This window comes from Ictalurus punctatus, chromosome 1, assembly GCF_001660625.3.
Source record: "Ictalurus punctatus breed USDA103 chromosome 1, Coco_2.0, whole genome shotgun sequence".
Classification (NCBI taxonomy): domain Eukaryota; kingdom Metazoa; phylum Chordata; class Actinopteri; order Siluriformes; family Ictaluridae; genus Ictalurus; species Ictalurus punctatus.
Window position 1 is genome coordinate 37,453,761 of NC_030416.2, and position 23,430 is coordinate 37,477,190.

A 23,430-nucleotide genomic window follows, 5' to 3' on the forward strand; every position below is an offset into this window, starting at 1 on the left:
TAGGTTACGTGACATAAATTTTGTTCCTTGATCAGTCACGATCTCTTTTTCCAACCTGTGAGATAATTTTAAAGAGTGCCTCTGCAACACTGCGTGTTGAGATGTTGAAAAGAGGCATGGCTTTGGGGCATTGCATTGCATAATCCACAAAGTGATGCCCCATGCACTCCATTCCAATAGCCTGATGAGGTCTATACCAATTCTTTTGAAGGGGACTTCAATTAATGGAAGAGGGCACAACAGCACTTTTGGTTTGGCTGACTAGTTCACGAGCTGACATTCATGACATGCTGAAACACCACCAGCAAACATCCCCATGAATGTCCGGCCAATAGAAGCGGACTATAAGACCGTTCAGTGTTTTGTCCTGATCTGAATACCCTGCCATAAAATTATGAATAACATTTCCTTCTTTTGTCTGAGTGTCCTGTGTCACTTGGTATAATAATCATGAAATGGAGAAAGAGCGCACAATATTGGGCTAAATCTGGAAATCCAGATGGCTTCGTGGTAGCATGCAGCGGCCACTTCGGGTCCACTAATATGGTGCATGTTATGTGTAGCTTACACCAATTTGGAAAATTTTAAACAGATCATCGGAAGCACAGGTGTACATGTCTACCATTGCCAAATTGTGCTGAACATTGGAGAACAAAGCTCAGGAGGAATAAACAATGGACTGCAAGATGAGCTACACAACCTCAGGCTACTACGCGAAACAGGCCCTGGGACCGCGGATTGCCTCATGGTGCTGGCTGGAAGAGAGGGCTCTAGAAAGGGTGTGCAAGGCAGCGGAAGTGCGAAAAGTGAGCCAGCATCTGTACTAGGCTAAAGGCTAACCCAAGCCATCTAGCTCTACAATCCATTCTCCTTGCCAATGTTCGCTCTTTTGACAATAAACTGGACCTACTCAAACTACAGCTTAACTACCCAACATGAAATCAGGGTATGCTTTGTTTCCATTTTTCGGAAACATGGCTCAACGACAGCATTCCGGATGCCGCCTTTCAGCTAGCCAGGCTAACTGCACATCATGCCAAAAGGATAGCAGTACTGTCCGGTAAGACTCGTAAGATGGTGGTGGTCTGTGCGTTTGCACAAACAATGAATGCTGCAGGAAGGCCGTTGTGGTTTCAAGCTACTATTCATCACTGGTGGGGTTTATGACTGTGAAATGCCAACCATATTACATGCCATAGCGTTCACCACCATGCTTATTGTCGCAGTGTACATTCCATCCAGTGCTAATGCATAGGAAGCTCTAAGTGAACTCAATGGGGCTATCAGTAACTTACAGACAATGCACCCTGATGGATTTTTCATTGTCACCAGAGATTTTAACCATGCAAATCTGAAATCACTGCTAGCAAAATTCTACCAGCATGTTGATTTTGCGATTCGTGGTACAAACACTTTGAATCTTGTTTACACCAACATTCATGGTGTTTACAAGGCTGTACCCCACCACCACTTTGGTGGCTCAGGTCACATCTCTGCTATGCTAATCCCAGCATAGAGACCACTTCTGTAACATGCCAAGCCGGTTCTGAAACAGGTGAGAACCTAGTCTGAGGGAGCCATCTCAGCACTCCAGGACTGTTTTGAACACACAAACTGGAATATGTTCATAGAGGCTGCTGCATACCACAACAACACAGACTTGGATGAATACACAGCATCAGTGACTGGCTACATCAGCACATGCATAGATGATCCTTCAAGACCATCACCACATGTGAAAACCAGAAACTGTGGATAACTGCTTAAGTGTGCTCACTGTTTAAAACCTGAGATTCTGCCTTCAGGTCTGATGACAAGGCAGCCCTCTGCACAGCAAGGGCCAATCTATCCCAGGTTATCAGAGAGGCAAAGCACAACTACACAGAAAGAATCCACAGTCACTTCACAAACACCAACAGCACAAGGCATATGTGGCAAGACATTCAGGCAATCTTTAACATTTCCTTGAGCCAAGCAGTTGTCTCTGTGTGCTTCATCATCCCTGTGCCGAAGAAATCATCTGTGTCCTGCCTGAATGACTACCGGCCTGTTGCACTCACACCTACCATCATGAAGTATTTCGAGCGGCTAGTCATGAAACGCATAAAGAGCAGTGTTCCCACCACACTGGACCCATTTCAGTATGCATACCATCCCAACCAATCCACAGAGGACACCGTATCTGCTACCATCCATCTGTCTCTGACCCATCTGGATAAACAGGACAATTACATAAGGTGTTCATGGACTTCAGTTCAGCATTCGACACCATCATCCCACAACAACTTACAAAAAAGTTGAGCCTTCTGGGTTTAAACACCTCCCTTTATAACTGAATCTTGGAGTTTCTTACCGGGAGACCCCAGTTCATCAGGATCAGCAACTCCAAGTCCAGCACCACCAGACTGAACACTGGTGCTCCCCAGGCCTGTGTGCTCAGTCCATTGCTGTTTACCTTGCTGACACATGACAGTGCTGCAAAGTTCAGTTCTAATCACATCTTCAAGTTTACTGATGACACTACTGTTGTGGGCCTAAACAGCAACAATGATGAGTTAGCAGGGAGGATATGAACCAGCTTGCAGAATGATGTAGAGACAACAATGTATCTCTTAATGTTGATAAGACTAAAGAGATGATTTTCAACTTCAGGAGAACCCAAGTGGACCACTGCACACCAATGGAATAACTGTGGAAAGAGTCAAAAGCTCTAAGTTTCTTTGTGTGCACATGACTGAGGATCTCTCCAGCACTCTCAACACCACCTGCTTAGTCAAGAAGGACCAGCAGCGTGTCTACTTCCTGCTGAGGCTGAAGAGAGCCAAACTTCCCCCTCCCATACTCACCTCCTTCTGCAGAGGGATGATTGAGAGCATCCTGACCAGCTGTCTCACTGTGTGGTACGGGAACTGCACAGCTTCCAACCGCAAGACCTTACAGCGAATTGTGAGGACAGCTGAAAAGATCATTGGGGTCTCTCTACACACCATGGACACCTCCTTCAGAAACCGCTGCATCCGCAAAGGACTATTCACACTCATGGGCTATTCACCCTCCGGCCATCTGGCAGAAGGTACAGGAGCATCCGTGCCACCACCACCAGCAGACTCTGCAACAGTTTTTTCCCTGGGGCAGTCAGATAACAACACCCTGCAGCCTCCCAACACTCACCTGGGCTAGCTGAATCTTTGCTGTCAGTATTGCTGCTATTCTTGTGCTGCTACATTACACAATAGCTTACAGTTTACAGTCCATGCTCTATTGTCCTGTGTATTTAGTGTTCTGTGTATTTATTGTTTTGTTTTTTGTATTTATTGTTATGAACTTGTCTCAAATTGTTGGATGTTTGCACTTTATGTAGTCTTGTGTACTGTTCCTTGTTGCACCATGGTCCTGAAGCTGTGTCATTTTGTTCCAATTTATAAAAGTTTTATAGAGGAATGACAATAAAAACCCACTTGACTTGACTCTGACCATCAATTACTTTAACTTGGTTGAAGGCATGCCTTCGGGTTTCATCTTGTCTGCTCCAAGGGGAAATCCCCTGAGAATCCACCAATGCGTGGTATATACCCAAGGGGGAATTCCCCAAAGGGTGAATTTGGGCAAATCTGGGCCCTCCCTACCCTTTGTGTCTTCCTGATTCGGAGCTAACATCCCCATGGCCCAGGCAACGCCGCCCCAACCAATGCTATGTACATCTCACACCATGCTACACTATTGCAGGGTGCATCCACACACATTCCCCTTAACAATGTCTGAAATGCTTGGCATTTGTCCCCAAAATCAGTGGATGGGTGAGGAGAGAACTAATCGCTGCTTCTTTGTGACCAGAAATCATTATGGCCACTAGGGGATTTTTGTGCACATCCCCATGTACCCCATGTCACTGTTACCTGGCGTGCTGTATCAAATGCCTCACCTTGAACCAGGCATTGATGAATTGAGGTTTGATTACAGCCCAAATCCAACAATGTGTGGTATGTACCCCCCTTGAATACTCAGCGGTATACGGTATGTCCCAGCTCGATCATGGGTGGCTTGTGGTGTGTCTGGGAGCCAGACCTATGCCCCCAAATCCATCACATGCCATTGGTCCTGGAATTGCCCAGGTTCCCCACAATGCCAGCAGACCATCCAGGGCTTTACTCCCAGACCTGTGTCCCCAGGGTCACCAACCTGCAAGGGGGACGAGACAAAAACAAGTGGAGAGGAAGGGTAAGAAAAACTGCATTTCACAGAACTGGCTTTGGGAGAAATTGCCCCATTTCCGGAGTGCAGGGACTGGGAAGGGTGGGGAGAAACAGGGGAAGAACAAGAGAGAGGTTGAAAGTGGGGGCTCACCTTCCCCCGGATATGTCGCCAAGTGGTTCTCCATCATTTGGACCATCTCTTCTAGCGATTTTGGATGGTGGCACTGGACCCATTCCACCATCCCCTCCGGTAGCCAGACAATGAACTGCTCCAGCACCACTACGTCAACTATGTCTTTGGCACCGTGCTCCTCTGGCAGCAGCCACCTTTTACAGTTGTCTCAGAGCTGTTGGGTGAATGTGAACAGGTGACCAAGCTCCTTGAGCATCAACAAACGAAAGCTCTGATGGTGCGGTTTGGGGGTGCAGCCAACCCATTGCAAAATAGCCCACATCAGGTCTGGCAGGATCATGACAGGAAGCTGTTAGTCCACAAGCTGGGCTTCCCCTGACAGTAGTGGCAGCAAGCAGACCACCCATTGTGAGTCTGGCCTGTCCCATGCTTCCACGGCACAGTCAAAGAGCTCAACAAATGCTTCGAGGTCGTCCTCTGGTCCCATGATGAGTGTGATGTGGGGCATGGCTGTGGCAGCCACTGGGGTTTCTGCTGGAGTGCCTGCCGGCTGGACCAGGCCCTGTAGCACCTGCCAATCCTCACTCAGGGCCTGGAAGTGCTGGGTTCCTGCATTTGGCATCAGTGTGACACTCTTACAGGTTTGAGTGGAAATGGGAAGACGAGATGCAGGCTTGGTACAACTCAAAAGGGGGCTCTTTTTAGCAATTTTATCTCACTAGGCACATATATACACACATGCATGGCTCTATGCTGCTCAGCTCACTCTCCCATGGCATTTGTCTCTCCCAATTTTATCCTTGCTGCAGTTCACTGAAACGCAGAACCCTCATTAGAAAAATCCCACATGGGTGTAGGTCTTTACTATTCACTTTCCCGGCTCCACCCTCTATTTACAAACTCATCGAGCAAGAACATGGCCATGATATACAAGATTCTGATAGTGAAATGGAGGAAGAGGCATCTGGACATTGTTGTAATCAGTTATACTCTGATGAGGAAAAAATGTGCAGCAAAATATTGAAAAGGATACGTTCATGTCAAAAAATGCCCAAAGAGCATGATCCTTGCTGGGCAGGGTCTGAAATGACTTCCCACTTTCTCCACCTGCTGCAGTGTCTGGTCATTTGGGGTTTTTTTACCGGCCACCTCACAAAAACAGAAACTAACAATATTCATTAAAATTATATAATTGATACAAACAGGAAGTTCTTTTTTAATTTTAAAGTCATTATAAAAAGTCATCTGCACACTATCACGATTTCCCCTTGAGACAGCGCTGCAGTTTGCAGTATGCTCGGAAAATTGAAGTTCATGCGCCAGGAGCCAATTGTCTGCCTGCCTCTCTCTTTAATAAACGTTTTTATCTGCATTTGCATCCATTCTCAACTCCATTACATCCTGCAACATGACAGAATACTTATCCATTAACATCCATGTTATCGCCTTAATGCCTATAACATGGATGCAGCAGGAAGACGGAGGAGACATCACATGAGGAAAACCAAGCGAACCGTCCCAGCTGTGGATTCGATCCAGTTTCCGCAGTGGACTGTAATAAATGTCTCAGAGCAGTATGATGGCTTGTCAGGCGATCCTGAATATTTTCTTGTGGACTGCCAGATCTATTTTTCTCGCCTAGCGGACCCCAAACCCAGCGAGCAGCAATGGATAAGGTTCATGTTGTCCCGGATTTGTGGCTCAGCCTGCCAGTGGGCAAGACATCTAGCAGCCATGGAATCCAGGGGACTGGAGAACGTAATTCACTTAGTGAGACTATTTATGATGATATGCAGCGATCCAGAATCCAGGGCAGTCCTGGGGGATCTCTTGGGGTAGCCCTGCCTCAGAGATGAACCTGACGTGCCGTTCACTGCATATTATGAGCAGGCTAACTGGGTGGTCTCCTGCTCAGAGCGCCAACATGCAACTCACGAAATGGTCTCACCTGCAGAGCTACAGGCAGAGGTCAACATGGCGACCCCATCCCCAGAGCTCGAACCTGAGACCCATGAGGTGGTCTCACCTGCCGAGCTCCAGCTGGAGGTCAACATGGCGACCTCAGAGCTCCAGCTTGAGACCCATGAGGTGGTCTCACCTGCTGAGCTCCTGCCAGAGATCAACGTGGTGACCTCGGCTCCAGAGCTCGAACTTGAGACCCACAAGGTGGTCTCACCTGCCGAGCTCCAGCCAGAGGTCAACGTAGCGATGATGATGTGCGGTGATCCAGAATCCAGGGCAGTCCTGGAGGATCTTTTGGGGTTGAGAGATCAAGGTAGCGACCTCAGCTCCAGAGCTCCAGTTTGAGATCCACTAGTGGGTCTCATCCCCAGAGCTCCAGCATAAAGTCAAGTTCCTGCTAGAGGTCAATGTGCCATGTTCATGTCCGAGTTCGAAGAGGTGACCTCTCAAGCCAAGTTCCTGTCCGAGGTCAAAGAGACGACCTCTCACACCAAGTTCCTGTTCGAGGTCGAAGAGACGAACTCTCAAGCCAAGTTTATGTCAGAGGCTGAAGAGGCGACCTCTCAAACCCAGTTCCTGTCTGAGATCGACGATGTGACCTTCAACGCCATGTTCCAGTCTGAGGCCGAGGTCACGACCAACCAGGTTATGCTCACGCCAGAGTCTGTTGACACAGACGACCAAGATCTCCTTATGCCTGAAGCCAACATCACGAACAACCAAGTTCTGATCACACCTGAGTCTGCTGACACGGACGACCAAGTTCTGTTCATGCCGAGTCTGTCACGATTTCCCCTTGAGACAGCGCTGCAGTTTGCAGTATGATCGGAAAACCGAAGTGCATGCGCGTGCATGAGCCAGGTGCATGAGCGCTCAGCGAACGCACACTTTTCGGTTTTTAATGACCGTGACTTTGTTTACTGTGAACATGTGCATTTGTTATGAGCCCCCGTTTAGTCATTGGTTGTTTTCCGAAGGTGTGTCAATATTGTTTCCAGCTGTCCGTGTTTACCCATTATTATGTTAGTCATTTAAACCCCTCGTGTCTCTGTGCAAATTGCGCAGTATTGAGTTTACATCACTACTAAGCAGTTGTTTCTAATTTCATGTTATTTACCTTGTTTCTCGTTTCATGTTCATGACCTTGTTTCTCGTTCCTCGTGTTGATTCCAGCCTAGCCCTGTTTATGCCCGTTTGCCGATCACCTGACCATTTGGAATGTTATTAGACCACGCTTTGATTACTGTTTTGGAATTGTCTGCCTGCCTCTCTCTTTAATAAACGTCTTTATCTGCATTTGCATCTGTCCTCAACTCCATTACGTCCCGGTACGTGACACACACATGCATTCATTAAATTCAAATAAGTAAAACACTCAGCTATTCAATATATGTATTGTACAGAATGTATAATACATAAGAACACATCAATCCTTTCCCTTTACGTGCAATGCCTTGCATGTATGCACTTATGTAAATAGATAATGAAAATTCTGTCGTTATTTACTCACCCTCAAGCTGTAGGAGTTTCTTTCTTCAGTTGAACAGATAGCGCAAAACTTGCCTGTGTCTTCATCATATTTTAAGCAGGCCCACCTTACTCCACTCTGTTATCTTCCATTTTTCATTAAAATATCTCCTTTTTTAGACGATGTAACTGATTTACAGGCATAATACAAGGTTTAATGATTGTAGATGTAGGAAGGGTGTACTTATTTGTTTCCCACTTGGTTTCTGAATGTTGGTTTACTTTTTGGAGAAAAAAAGAGTACATGTTGAAATCTCTCGTCACCTGAGGTTTTTTTTTTGTTTATAGAAGTTGGTGAGGACCACACTGTTGTTATTTAGCCACTGATATGAAGATGTAAAGAGGAACCAAAGGCACTGATATAAAATACCATAGCTATGCAGGTGACACTCAGATCTACCTAGCCCTGTCACATAATGATTACCACCCCGTACACTCCCTGTGCCAGTGCCTTAATGAAATTAACAGTTGGATGTGCCAAAACTTCCTTCAGTTAAACAACAACAAAACAGAAGTCATTGTATTTGGAAACAAAGATGAAAGTCTCAAGTTGAAGGCAGAATGTGTCTCCGGGTCAAAGGTCACATATGTTGTGTGTTGTTGTGTTACAGGCATGGATGAAGCTGGAGGAGCTGAGACGTTTGCATCCCTCGGTGAACGTGAGTGTGTACATAAGTGCTCGCAGTCTGGACGCTCTGCAGAACGCCATCGGAGTAAGACTCAACCATGGAGACACCACACACACTAACACACACCACCGTGACATGGACAACACACACACACACACACACAGTGACGGAGAGGATGAGGACGAAGTGGAGGAGGACGAAAACCTGAATGACTGAGATGTGCTTATTACAGAATACACACACACATACACACACATGCTTCATCAAAGAGTGTGTGAGTGTGTGATCAATCCTGAGCCTTAAACACAATGGCTTGTGTGTGTTGCCTTCAGGAATGGACATTACCGGCACACCTCCTCTCACACACACACACACAAACACACTGTGGTTTGGATTGTGTGTGTAAGTTGTTTTTGTTCTTATTTACTTGTGCCTATTTTATACATTTTACACACTATTGATGGGACACACACTCTGTAATGTTTTGTATTATTCCCTGTGTAGAATATTCCCTCTATTTTAATAAAAGTTTTTAACTCCTGATCTGAGTTTATTACGAGTCAGTATATTTAATTTCATTCAGTTCTCACCCACTTTCAGTTAAGCACTTTATCCTGGTTACATAAGTAATCATTACATAAATGTAATTTATTTACATAAGAAGAGTTAATAGAAAAAAAATTCCCTTATTGGAAAAAAAAAACTTCTCTCTCTTAAGGTTATTAACACAAAACAGTGCCTTGTCAAAGTGTAAAACTCATTTGTCCTGAAGATGTTCCAAAACTTAGTTACAGTTTTAGTACAAAGCTCTGACACTGGAGACTCCTTCCATCAATAATATATAAATGTCACTTTATAGAAAACTTCATCGTATCAATGATTACATTCATTTTTTCAATCCGTTTAATTGACCCTCCCTCTGTACAAGTACAAGCGGTTAGTTATGGCGTATTGTCCCTAAAACAAGTTACTTAGTGTCTTGAGGCTGTTGTATACAAGGATTTGTTGTTTAGTCATAATGTCCGTAGATACAACCTCACAATCACCTGGAATACGTTATCAACAGCTGAGATTCCACAGCTGCATTATAACAAGCATCTATAAACACCCCTGCAAGCTCCTGGGATACAAAACCAACACTGAACACAGCATTAAACCAGCTGTGATTTCATGTCAACTGCCTAACTACACTCACTACACCTGGGATAACAAACTGAACACCAGAGTAAATTTCTACCAACATCCTGATTTGATTCACACTGAAAAGTGCTATTAAGAAATAAGGGCTATACAGTGAGCACAGGCTACTACACCCCTGAACTAAATTCCCCCCTAAGTAACTTTATCATTTTAAGATTTAACATGTTTAATTTTATAACATTTCATCTTTAATTTATTTATTCATTTTCAAATGGTTCATTTACATGTGATTCATTTTCATGAGATTCATATTCATGAGATTCATATTCAAGTGATACATTTTCATGTGATTAATTTACGTATGATTCATTTACATGTGATTCATTTACTAATTTGCTTCTCTTTAAATCCAGTTTTAGACTGTGATATTACAAAGGTCTTTCCAGATTATTACTTACTACACTGTATGAGATAACCCCAGTGAAATTGCTTGAATTCTATAATATAATTTGTTCACCATGTTAGGTTTAAATCCTCTAAAAACAGATTCACAATTAAATAACATTACATCCTTCAAAGCATTGGCATGTTCTGCTTACTCTCACAATCCTCCAAACTCCCACACACCCAAAGTCTCCATAAACAAATAAGACAGCAGTGTATCCTACAAAAACCGAACGTTGTCCACAATGTGAAAACAACTCGGAGAGTAAGCTGAACTAACCAACAAAATTACCAAGACTGATAAACAGTCTGCACACAATAATAAATATAATGTCCTTACCTTTTAAAGACTTGTAACAAATAATATAACAGTGTAGCACGTAAAGCCGAGGAGATAACACTAATAAAATTAAATAAACAGAAACTCTAACCCGGTCAGAGCATCAAAACAGAGAAGCACATTAATACAGAAGTACATTTTAAGAGGAGTAAGTACACAAAATCTAGGTGAAGTAATGCAACGACAATATCTTCAATAAGAATCCGATTTCTGTAGAGCTGGAAGGCCGAGTGCAAAAAATAAAAATAATAGAAGAGCGAAAAAGACTCTGTGTAGGTGATGCAGTTCACCCCGATATCAATAGTTTAACATAGTCTCCTGCTTCCTCCGCTTAAATAAAGTCCTTCTGAACACCGTTATATGTAAACTGAGCTGGATGAAGTATTCCATAGTGAGCGCCCTCAATACCACGAAGTTGACACCGAACCTCGTTAAACGTGGCCCGGGCCTGGGCGGTCTTGGCTGTGTAGTCAGGGAAAACGGAGATGGTCAAATCCCTCAATTTAATCCGCTGGAGCCCTCTCGCACGGCGTAAAATGTCAACACAGTCATTGTAAGAGTGGAATCTGCACACAATAGCTCGTGGTCGTTCACCAGGCTTGGGCTTCGGCTGAAGGGTCCGGTGGGACCGGTCCAAAACCGGCTCCTTCTCCAGACCAAACACCTCTTTTAACAAGGCCGCTACAGCAGCGGTTGTACAGGTGTCAGGGCCCTCTGGAACTCCGACTATCCTAACGTTATTGCGGCGTGACCTCGACTTCAAATCCTCACATTTATTCTCTAATTGAGTCACGGTCGCAGTGAGAGACTCGATAGTAGTCTTCATATGAACTATGTCATCGGTGCAACCGGAGAGCGCGTGCACAATTTCCTCAACAGTACCTTTCAGTGTTGATATGGTGGCCTCGGTAGCGACTTTATCACTAGCCAGCTGTGTTTTCACGGCCTGCAGGTCAAGCTGGATAGAAGACAACGCATCCCAGAGAGTCTCCTGGAGCTCCTTGAGCTCCTTTTTAAAAAATATCGGCGATGTCCTTCCTCAGTAAAGCCAGCAGCTCAAGCCTGAGTGCGGCGAAGTCAGGGTCACCGCTCGGTGACGCGGATACAGGGGGAGAAGGGGACTCGCTCACAGCACTTGGTCTCAGTCGTGTCTGAATGCTACCACGGGTTTTCGTGTTCTTTCCAGACTTTTTAACGTACCACAAAGTTAAAATTGCAAACAAGGAAACAGAGTAGAATAAGTCAAATTATATTATATGACCGAAAAGCGCAAATTAATTACAATTTTGATCGAAATCAACAGGAGCCTCCAACTTCGCGTCCTACTCCATCGAATTCCGAATCCAACTTTATAACATTTAACCTGTGCATCTGTGTGAGTGTGTATTTAGTTTTTTGTAAGTGTCTAAAATGACTATAATTAGAGATAAGTGTACATGTTGTGTGTATAAGTTATCTTACATATTTACATTCACACAATACTGTATATAAAATGTAGACACACAACACCATGTACTGTAGATATAAACTGAAAGTATTTGGGCTCATACATGAACATATTCATTACTCTTTGTGTGTGTGTTTGAGTTCGTATTATAAGAAGGTTTTATAAGGTATTATATGTGTGCCTGTGTGTATGTATGTGTGTGTGTGCGTGTGTTGTATGTGTGTGTGTGCGTGTCTGGAGGTCAGCATCCAGCAACAGACCATCACGCAGCAGCTCGCCCACAGCCTACAAGCCACAACCGAGGAGCTAGTGGCCCTGAGGACAGTGACTCCCACCGCCACCACACCTCTCCCGGATCCGGGCCGCGAGGTCCACCGCCTGCTTCCCCCTCTAACCCCTGAGGAAGCTCTCGAGGCCTACTTTGAGACTTTTGAAGGTATCGCCCGCCGCGAAGAGTGGGAACACTACGATTGGCCCCGCATCCTCGGCCCGCTGCTCTCGGGGGAGGCGCGCATGGCCTATTACACCCTCACGACGGAGGAAGCAGCTGATTACAGAGGAATAAAAAAGGGAGTCCTGGCGTGGTGTGGGCGAATTCCCCACCAGGCCGTGGCGGAGTTCCATCGATGGGCTTATCGGCTTGGGGCCAGACCACACGGACAGCTGAACACCCTCATCCGCACAACCAAGAGGTGGCTCCATCCGGACATACTCACCGCCACCGAGGTGGTGGAAAAAGTGGCCATGGACCGGTTCCTAAGGGCTTTACCACCAACAGAGCGCCAGGTTGTGGGTGTGCATGCGCCAGAAACACCCCAGGACCTCCTAACCGCCAACCCCAAAAAGTGTCACTTGGGGCTGACCGAGGCACAATATTTCGGGTACCGTATTGGCCGGGGCTTGCTCAAGCCCCAGGCGAAGAAAATTGAAGCCCTAAAGGGTTACCCTCGGCCTGCGTCAAAAAAACAGGTACGTGCCTTCTTGGGGTTGGCAGGGTACTACCGTAGGTTTGTGCCTAACTTCTCCTCCATAGCCTCCCCCGTCTCAGATCTCACAAATAAAGGCCAGCCGGACCGAGTGAAATGGTCTACAGACGCTGAGCGAGTATTCCAGGCCCTAAAAGAATCCCTCACCAGCGGCCCTGTGCTACGTAACCCGGACTTCCCCCTCCCATTCACCGTGCACACAGATGCATCCGAGACTGGGCTGGACGCGGTCCTCTCACAGACCTTTGACGGTGAGGAGCACCCGGTCCTCTACATTAGTCAAAAGATATCCCCATGGAGAGAGAGGCCCTAGCCATCAAATGGGCCATCAAATGGGCCATCAAGGAACTACGGTACTACCTGGCTGGTCGGCGCTTCGTCCTAGTGACCGACTATGCCCCACTCCAGTGGATGGCCAAGGCCAAGGATACCAACACCAGGGTAACAAGGTGGTTCTTGGCCTTGCAAGATTTCTCGTTCCAGGTCCAGCACCGGGCGGGGGCCCACCACAGGAATGCAGATGGGCTCTCACGACGAGACGCACTCTGGGCTCGCCACGCAGTGGTAGTAGGCTCGGAGCTGGGGGGGATACTGTCACGACAGACCGACAGCCGGCGCACAAGGTATTAAAATCGCTCCTTCCCCGACTACCTTTTCTTTTTTCTCCTCTCTTCCAGATGACTCGGATCCAGATGAGGCCTCTGCTCTCTGAACACATATGCGGCTTTGCCTGACGGTACAAGAAAGCCCTCATGCTTCCGGGAAGCTCTGACACGACCCCGGAAGAACTCTGCAACGCCAGCCACACACACACTCTCTCTCTCTCTCACACACACACACACACCTCCTCAACCCTAAAAGGAAAAGGAAAGAAAATAAAAGCAAACTTCCCTGACCGCCTGACAAACGGCCTCTTGTGTGTCTGTGCACCGCCCCTCATGGGCTATTTCCCTACAGTATGTTGGTGGATGGTATTGCCAATGTGTATTAGGGAGGCCATAAAACATCGTTATACTGATTATTGATCAGCATGTTATTTTCTCGAAGCGTCTTTGAGACACTGATGGTTTAAAATGACATATAAAAGGGTAATTTTTTTTTGCTAGCTGTTTCACATTGTAGTCTATTATACCAGTGCTTCTGAAACCTGTCCTGGAGGACCCCCAGCACTGCACATTTTGTATGTCTTCCTCATCTAACACATCTGATTTAACTCATCAGCTCATTAGTACAGATTGCAAAACCTGGATTGGGTGCATCAGATAAAGGAGACTTACAAAACGTGCCATGCCGGGGGACCTCCAGGACAAGCTTGAGAACCCCTGTATATGACTACTGTTTAATATTGCCTGGTGTAATAGCTTTGGATGACCACAGGAGGGAGATATAACATCTTGTTTCCATCTCTGTCTTATATAGGTGTCTGACATCTGGTGGAAGTGCAGGATGTGATTTCAGAAGAATATGGTTAGAGTTAGCAGCTCAGGATCTTGTTTGTATTCTCACACTGTGCTGACAGGATTGTTATTTAGTTTGGCCTCTACTTCACAAAGAAGAGTGTGTAGACTTTCATCATCAAGGGTTAGGGTTAGGTTAGCTATCTTCTGTTCCCCAGTTTTTCCTCTGATACGTCTGCACACCACACATTTGGATCTGACTTTGCGAGCAGTAGAGTAGGCATTTAAAATTTACATTACAATTTACATTTACAATCCAAAATCTTTCCTTGAGTTGTGAGCAGGGACTTGCAGAGGGGGGTGCTCTGGGGGCTTGGGCTGCTGACATTTTTCGAAATTATTTAAAAGTGCCCCTCCCAACATTAATTAATAAACAATTATATTATGTAAAAAGCATTTGAATCCAAATTAATGAGTGTGCACAAAACAGACTCGAGTCTGCAGTTAGATACACTTGTTGTCATGATGCATTCACGATGTGTCTCGCTTCAACAGGCACATGGGTATGCTGAAACCACTAGCTCTTCTGCTAACCTTTGTAATATTAGCAACATTTTATATGCTTATAGCTGGTAGTTTACAAACTGATTGGGAGGGAATGTGTTGATAAGTACTAGCTAGTCAAGTTCATTAAATTTCCAGACATGCAAGTAACCCTGTTATATTATATGAATGTTATATTGTCAGTAAAGGCATGATGTCAAATAGACAGAGAGGGCAGAAAATCCAAGAAAAACTGAAGGAGGCAGTGAAAGGGGCAGTTTCCTTATCAATATGGGTGAAAAAGGTGAGCTAATATGTTTGAGGAGAAGTTTTGTTGGCCATTGGGGACATAAAAGCCATATTGTGCCAGACTGTGGGCAAAGGCTGAACTGAAGAAATAATGGATATGGTTGACTTGGAGAAATAAATGTATGACCCCAGGTGTGATCCAGTGCTGTTTGGCCTAAGGCAGAATGTTGTTGTATCGGGAGCAATACGAAGAATGTACCTCACAAAGTTAGATCCAGGTCAGCTAGAAACTATCCAGCTGAAAGAGGAAGGCAATATAACCAAATTCATGCAAGAGTTTCATGACAAATGGAGAGACGAGATAGGAGGCAAATGGGATGAGTCCTCTGCCAGTGCAGGACTCTTCAGGATGATGCTAAAGAAGGCCCTACCCAAGGAAGTGCAAGAAAAATTGGAAGTCTTAGTGGGACTGAACATAATAGAATAGAACACATTCATTACACATGTAACACATCACGTGGATCAGTACAGGAAAAAGGAAACTAAAGAAGCAGCTGAGGCATTGATGACCCAACTGTACAAGGCACAGCTGTGAGAAATGGTAAACGGAAAGCAAGAAGAGAAGGAAAAGAAGAAAGAGGGTGCCAAACAAGCTGCACCGATGGTGACGCCTCAAGCCACTGCACCTCAGGAGCAGGCAATTGTGGCCCCTGTCCCAGTGGTGGCACCGACGCAAGGACAAGTAACATATGCTCCTATACAGATATCTGCTATACTGCTGGAACCTGTTGAATGTATATGGGAAGGCCCCAATCTCCCTAGAATTACCGATTTCAAGGACTGGTGCCTCGGAATATTGGACAGGGAAGAGGGTTCTTATGTGGAGCCCCAATGTAAGGACCAACCAGACAGAGCATGTCTGCTGCAGGTATAATGTATATACCAACCATAAGACCAACCATACAAGGGCTAAATGAAGCCGGTGTATTTATCCCCACCAGGAGCCTTTGAACACTCCAATCTTTGTAGTCAAGAAGCCTGATTCAGATAAATGGAGGTTGGTACATGATTTGAGCGCTATAAAACAAATAGTGGTACTTGAAACACCAATTGCTCCAGACCCAAAAATGCTTAGCATTTTTTTGTGTACTTCTCCACCCAGATTCACAGTATCTATTGGCTTTCACTTATGCTGGACAACAATACACATACATGTGACTCCCTCAGGGATATTGTGAAAGCCCCTCTAAATTTAACCAGGCTCTAGCTGGTTACCTTGATACTCTGAATTGTTGTGGCACCCTGTTGCAGTACGTGGATGACCTTCTGCTTTGTAGCCTGACTAAGGAACAGTCAGGAAGACAGTCAGGCTACAGTCAGGAAGACTCAGCAAAGGTGTTGACTATGCTGGCCAAAAATGGCCACAAAGTGAGTAGAGAAAAACTTCAGTTTTCTAAACCTAAAGTAGAGTACTTGGGACGTGCCCTAGAGGAGGCAAGCCGCAAAATTTCTCCAAAACACGTGGAAGCCATTAGGAAAGCACCCCAACCACAAACCGGACAACAAATGTTGGCATTGTTAGGAATGACAGGTTTTAGCAGACCATGGGTCTGTGACTTTGTGAATTCAACCTTTTCTTGATTTAATCAAAAGCACAGACCAAACGCAGCCAAATGGTCCTCTTACCTGGACCCCTGGGGTATTAGCTGCATTTGAATCACTCAAAGCCACATTGACATTGGCACCTGCACTGGCAAACCCTTTCACTTGTATATTTCATAAAAATGGGACTTTGCATCTGCTGTATTGGATAACCTTGAGAAGAGAATGTCACCATGTTATCAGGCCCTGGCAGCAGCCACATTCGCATCCAAAAGGCATCCTCAATTATGGGGCATCCAGTTATGCTGTACACAACACATGCATTGCATGCATTATTAACTAGTCACGCTTTCATCATTACCAACTCACGACGCAAAGGGTACAGTGCCATTCTGTCAGACCTGGAGTTAACCATAGAAAGGTGTAACACAGTCAACCTCGCTGGCAAAATGGTCACTCCACAAGACGGGTTGCCCCATGAATTATAGAAGTTCCTTAAAGCACATGCCAACTTAGAGAATCAGCCCTTGTCAAAAGCACAGCATGTGTTCTTTGAAGATGGGTCGTATTTTCTAGCCGATACAGGGAATAATGCTGGATTTACTGTCATAGAGGCTAGGTTGGATCCGCTTTTGTTTATTACAGTAATGGAGGTCTCTTTACCCCAACCCTGCTCAGCACAATTTACAGAAATCAGGGCTCTGACTTCCGTGTGTGAACTAGGGAGTGGTAAAAGAATGAAACAGCGTTTCATTAACTATTCGCTCAATGCTTTGGGTCTGTTCCAATGACAACTGCATGCTACTTTTTTATTGCTGTTCAGAACTGCTTGTTTATTGATCAGTGCATGCCCTGGATGAAGGAATGTGCACCATGGTTGGGGCTGAATGTTGTGCCATTATATCCTTGCATATAGGAACACGTGGTGCCCTCACCAAGGTCCTGACCCAGCTTAAACAACTCTGGGAGGAACATGTCCATAACAAAAGTTTTACCCCCCATTGGCCTTCATAGTTGTCTTGGTTTTTCTTCACAGATTGGGCATCCACGTTGAGCCGCCTCAGCATTGCCGTCACTATAGCTGTGTGTATGACATGCCCCATTGCATGATGCATTAGGAGAATTATTATTGCTTGAAGTATAGAATATAATCAGTTGTATCAGTTGGTTTTCAGTACTCAACAAAATGGTATCAACTCACATCAGCCAATCACCTGAGCACCTTGAATTAGTTATCTATACAAGTAGGAACCATGGCAGTGTATTGGTATGTGTGTCATGCTCAGCCTGGTGCTAGGTCATTACGTCCAGTTTTACAGCTGCCGCGTTATTTTGAATGGAACAGCAGTACAAGAGTGTTTTTTTTTTTTTTTTTTTTTTTTTTTTTTTTTACCTCTGTTAGCTCGAAATTTGCTTGAGAGACACCCAGGTCAGGCAATTATAGAGGTCTCCTCTGCAGTGGACGATGTAGGGCTGGAGAGATTGGACTGAGTGCAAGCAGGTTATATAAAAGTAACAATAAAACAGTTGACTCATGGTGGCCGAAGGGTGAAAAAGGCAGTATTTATACATAGGTTTCCCTTAAATTAAGAGAAGAGTGAGGCTTAGAGAGCCTCAAAGGGGGGAATGTGGGAATAAATTTAAGACACAGGAAAACACAAGGGCAAAAGAGTATGTAGTTTATTGAGAATCACTATCATACACTGGGGAGGGAACAGGACTTGTCGGAGAATAATCAGTAGGTAATGGGTAATATGGTGGTGTGTTTAGTAGCAAAGCTACTGTCATCAGAGGAAAGAATAAATGGGCCCTCCACAGAGGTGATTGGAGACAGATGAGCCTCAGTTTGAGTGAAAGCATGAGCATAGGTCACTGATGGAATGATATGATAAGCAGGAGGATGAGGAAACCCTGGGGGTACAGGTGAAGAGCAGAGGCATTCCAGCAGAGCTGTAACATCCACTGCCAAATGTACCAGCTGATGATGAAAATATTCACCCAGGCCTGAGAGATTGAGCAGCCGAGAGATGAATGAGGGCATTGGTCAGCTGGACAGAGATCAGAGAGAAAGAAATGAGATAAAACAGTAGTGGTAACACGAGATGTCTCGGGTTCTTGGAGATGGCACATATTGGGCACCCTTGAACAAAATGCTGGATGTCCTAGATCATACCGGGCCACCAATAGCACTGACGGAGGAGTGAGAGGGTTTGCTGATTACCTGGGTGCTCGGATCCCGGAGATGAGTGAACTGAGTCCATGAGGCTAATGGACTCAGGGCAGATGGAACATGCATGTGACCCTCTGGACCTCCCGGCAAAGCGGGTTCCTCTCTAGAAGCTGTTGTTATCTGTTCATCCAGGGCCCACTGAATCGGACAAACGAAGTTTGTGGTTTCAGGAAATAGTCGGGGTAAGTCTGGAGAGTGCAGACGAGAGTTGCACTCTCGAGTCACATGCTGTGGCTGAAATTGCCATGCCTTCCTCCTGTCTCTCTTGTCAGCAAGGTGCTTAAACCTGTCCTTCTCCACGTTCTGAGTGCCCCGTCTAATGAAAAAATGCCAGGCTGTACGGTCTTCAGTGCTGGATTCCAACAAACTAGGGTTGATAATCTCATGTCCTTCTTGCAGACACCTTTGAATCGCAGTTGGAAGTGTCCAGTTAGCCGTGAACCCTCAGCCAGCTCACCATACAGAAGATCTTTGGGAATGCGACCTGGATCCATTCTTCTAACGTGGCCAAGCCAACGGAGACGCTTCTCACAGAGGATGGCAAACATGCTGCTTGTGATGGCGCATTCCAGAACTTCTGTATCGGGTACCATGTCCTGCCACTGTACATGGAGGATGCGTCGCAGGCACCTCAGGTGAAAGCTGTTGAGCTTCCTCTCATGCCTAGCGTAGGAAGTCCAAGTCTCACTACCACAGAGGAGTGTGCTTAAAACACAGGCCTGGTAGACACGCAGATTGTTTTTCACAGTAAGGTTGGAGTTTTGCCACACCCTATGATTTAGTCTGGCCATGACTCCTGCAGCCTTGGCAATCCTACAATTTACCTCTGCATCGGTGGAGAGTGAACAGGATATTGTCGACCCGAGGTAGGTGAAGCTCTCCACAACCTCCAGATTGCATAAATCTATGGCGATGCTGGGAGGATGGTCTGTGCCCTGAGCCATGATGTTGGTCTTCCTGAGGCTAATGGTCAGCCCAAACTCCTCCTTATGTGAGATCAGGGCTGCGTCATTCGCGAAAAGCATCTCGCGTAGGAGTAACTGAACATCTTTGGTCTTGGCACAAAGGTGAGAGATGTTGAAGAGCTTGCCATCAGACCTGGTGTGTATGTAGACTCCCTCACTGCAGTCTCTGAAGGCATGTTGGAGGAGCATGGAGAAGAAAATACCAAAAACTGTGGGTGCAAGGACACAACCTTGTTTCACTCCACTGCTAACTGGAAAAGCATCAGACTTTGCACTGTTGAAGCAGACTGTGCTGTGCATGTCCTTGTGGAATTTGGTGATGTCTGCCAGAAGTTGTGGTGGACATCCGATCTTCTTCAGTAGTTTGAAAAGTCCACTCTGGCTAACCAGGTCAAACGCCTTGGTCAAATCAATAAAGGCGATAAAGAGGGGAATCTGCTGCTCTTGACATTTCTCCTGAAGCTGGCGTAGTGAGACTATCATGTCTACGGTTGAACGGCCAGCTCGGAAGCCACACTGAGACTCTGGGTAGACTCGAGAGGCTAGGATCTGCAGATGTATCAGGACAACCCGGGCAAACACCTTTCCAATTACGCTCAGTAGGGAGATGTCCCAATAGCTGTTGCTATTGCTGCGGTCCCCTTTGGTTTTATATACCATGACGATGTTTGCATCTCGCATGTCATGCGGGATATATCCTTGTTCCCAACACAAGCATAGAAGTTCGTGCAGGGGCTGGAGTAGTGCAGGTTTCCTGCATTTCAAGATTTCTGACGGGATGCCGTCGCTCCCTGGAGCCTTACCACAGGCGAGGCAGTCGATGGCTGTTCTGAGCTCTTCCATGGTTGGTAGGTCTGGGATGACATCCAGAGCAGTCTTTGTAACAACGTTTTGATTTGAGTACAACTCGAGGTAATGCTCAACCCAGCGCTGCAGTTGCTTCCCCTGATCCGTGATTACTTCTCCTGTCTTGGACTTAAGTGGGGAAGTCTTGATGATAGAGGGTCCAGTCGCCTTCTTGATGCCTTCGTACATTGCTTTTGCATCCCCGGTATCGTCAGAATGCCAGAAGAGCTTTCCTCTTCGTATTGGTTACAGACTCCATATCCTCCCAGTGGGCTTCGTACCAGTTGGCACTTTTCTGCTCCTTCTTACCGTAAGTATTGATTGCCGAGTTGCACACAGCTTTACGGATGTATGTCCATTTGTAGTCAGGTGACTTCTCAGCGAGGGCTTTCTGCAGCTTACTGACATACTGCTCAGATTTTTCTGGATTGTTTATACAGTAGGTGTTAATGCGAGGGTGACCTTTCTTCTTGGAATGGTGCAGTTTCTTTGGCAATACACGCACCTGGCTAGCCACAAGGGAGTGGTCAGTGTTGCAATCTGCACTGTGATAGCTACGGGTGAGGAGAACACTTGCAAGGTCCGCACGCCTGGTGATGACTAAACCTAACTGGTGCCAATAGCGGGGGCGTGGGTGCCCCATGACACCTTGTGAATCTCCTTACACTTGAAGAAGGTATTTGTGATGCAGAGGCCATGGAAGCAGCACAATTCTAGCAGTCGCTGACCATTTTCGTTGATCTTTCCAAATCTGTGAGAACCAAGGCAGATGGGCCAGGCCTCATGATCAGCTTCCACCCTAGCATTAAAGTCCCCAAGCAGATAAAGGCTTTCAGTACTGGGTATCCTGGAAATCACTACATGTAAGGCCTGGTAGAACTGGTCCTTTTCATCTGGAGTTGAGCATAGTGTCGGGGCATATGCGCTGATGATGTTGGCTGGGTTCGAGTCTGTAGACAAATGGAGGGAGAGGATTCCTTCTGTGCCTGATGACTGTGGCTTGATGAAGGGTACAAGCGAGTTCTTCACAGCGAAGCCAACACCATGTTGACGTGATTCGTGCGAGGGCTTCCCTTGACAAAAAAACATGTAACTAGCTTCTCTTAGAGTGCCCCTGTCAGCCAGTTGAGTTTCCTGAAGGCAGGCCACGTCGATTTTGAGTCTTGAAAGTTCCTTGTCAATGACAGCAGTCTGGCGTGCGTCGTCAATATGCTGCAGATCAGCAGTGAGACCAGGACACATGGTCCTGACGTTCCAGCTTGTGAAGCGAAGTGCTGGAGTCTCCTTGTTTTTCCTTGCTTGCCTGGTGCAGAATTTATGGCCTACTTGTCGTGATGATACTCTAAGCTCCATGCACCCAAGTGAAGCAGGCAAGCCATGGCAGGACATCACCTTATTGGCTAGGGGCTGCCCAGCTTAAGGCAGGCGGTAGCTGTCAGAAGCGGCCCCTGGTGCCCGTTTCCTTCGCCAATCGGATGAGCTTAAAACCGGTGACTGCCGCTTCCCGTGTTGTGTCGGCGCCTTGCGGTGTCACTGGAGTGTCCTCGCCATTAGAGCTACAAAAGCCTTTGCAGGGTGATATGGAGGATCAGCTGTTGCCCATGCAACAGACCCCCCCTCTCCATGCGGCTGGTGGACCCAAGGGAACGACGAAAGCCGATGCAACTTTGCATCAACAACGTCGCAGGAGTTGCCGGGACAAGACCACATTTGGCCTTGAACCGCCTTCGGGACTCCGGCTCCTGATTTGGCCTCGAGGTTTACTCCTGTAGCCTTTTCCATACCTAGGATGGATGTAGCCGCAAGGCAGTGGAGGTTTGAAGTTTCCTTCTTTTGCGAGCAGCTGGTTTTAAGGCGCCAGTGACCTGCCTTCGCCCCTTCTCCTGTCTGTAAAAGCAGGATTACCGGGCTTCGAAACTAAGTCACTCAAGCAGGCCAGGAGTTGGACTTGGTTGTCAGAGGTTATATGAGACGCATGCCATGGGAGCATTTTATAGATGATGGGAGCTCAACCCCAGCACCGCCCCCGGCTATGACAAACCTTGGACTCTGTATATAAGTATACTTTTAAAAACTGTACTTAGTATAAATAGTAGACACTTTTAACATTAGCACTTAATTTATACTTTAATGCATATTAAAGGTTTTATTTTGGAACAATTTATGACAAGTTAAGTGTATTTAATTTGTAATTACCTTATATTTAAATATATCCAAAGTGCATTTAGTTGTACTGTAGAGTGTGTTTTTATATATAAAAGTTGCACTCAAGTAAATTTAAGTGTGTAATTTTTAGACATAATTGTATTACAATTGATGTGTATTATACATGTACTACTGTACTGTTCCACATATTGTATACTAGTTTAATTAAGATATACCACAACTAAAGTACACTTATTTTAAATTATATTTCAATGTCACTAAATATATCTATGTATATTTAATAAATTATATAAAATGCATTAAAGTGCACTTTCAGAAAATCCGTCCATCCATCCATCTTCTATACCGCTTATCCTTTTCAGGGTCATGGGGAAACCTGAAACCTATCCCAGGGAGCATCGGGCCCAATGCGCAGTACACCCTGGACAGGGTGCCACTCCATCGCAGGGCACAATACTTTCAGAAAATGCATACATTAAATATGAATAACATTAATTTATACTTAAGTAATGTCCAAGTGTGCTTTTCTGGAACAAATTAAGTTTACTTAAGCATGCATTAGTAAGACACAAATTCTACTGCAATTAAAAAATATTTTTTAAAATAAGCTCTTGGGTGAACTAATACATAT

General features: G+C 45.6%; 1 protein-coding gene across 1 annotated transcript in view; it reads left to right on the forward strand.

Annotated features, from left to right (window-relative positions):
* Positions 1–8,987, forward strand: part of ift140 (intraflagellar transport 140 homolog (Chlamydomonas)) — a 48,574-nt gene extending 39,587 nt beyond the window's left edge. Inside the window, exon 29 of the mRNA XM_053684400.1 lies at positions 8,427–8,987. Within this exon, the coding sequence (XP_053540375.1) occupies positions 8,427–8,660 (234 nt within the window). The 3' untranslated portion in view covers positions 8,661–8,987. The remainder of the gene's footprint in view (positions 1–8,426) is intronic.
* The last annotated feature ends 14,443 nt before the right edge of the window (positions 8,988–23,430 follow it).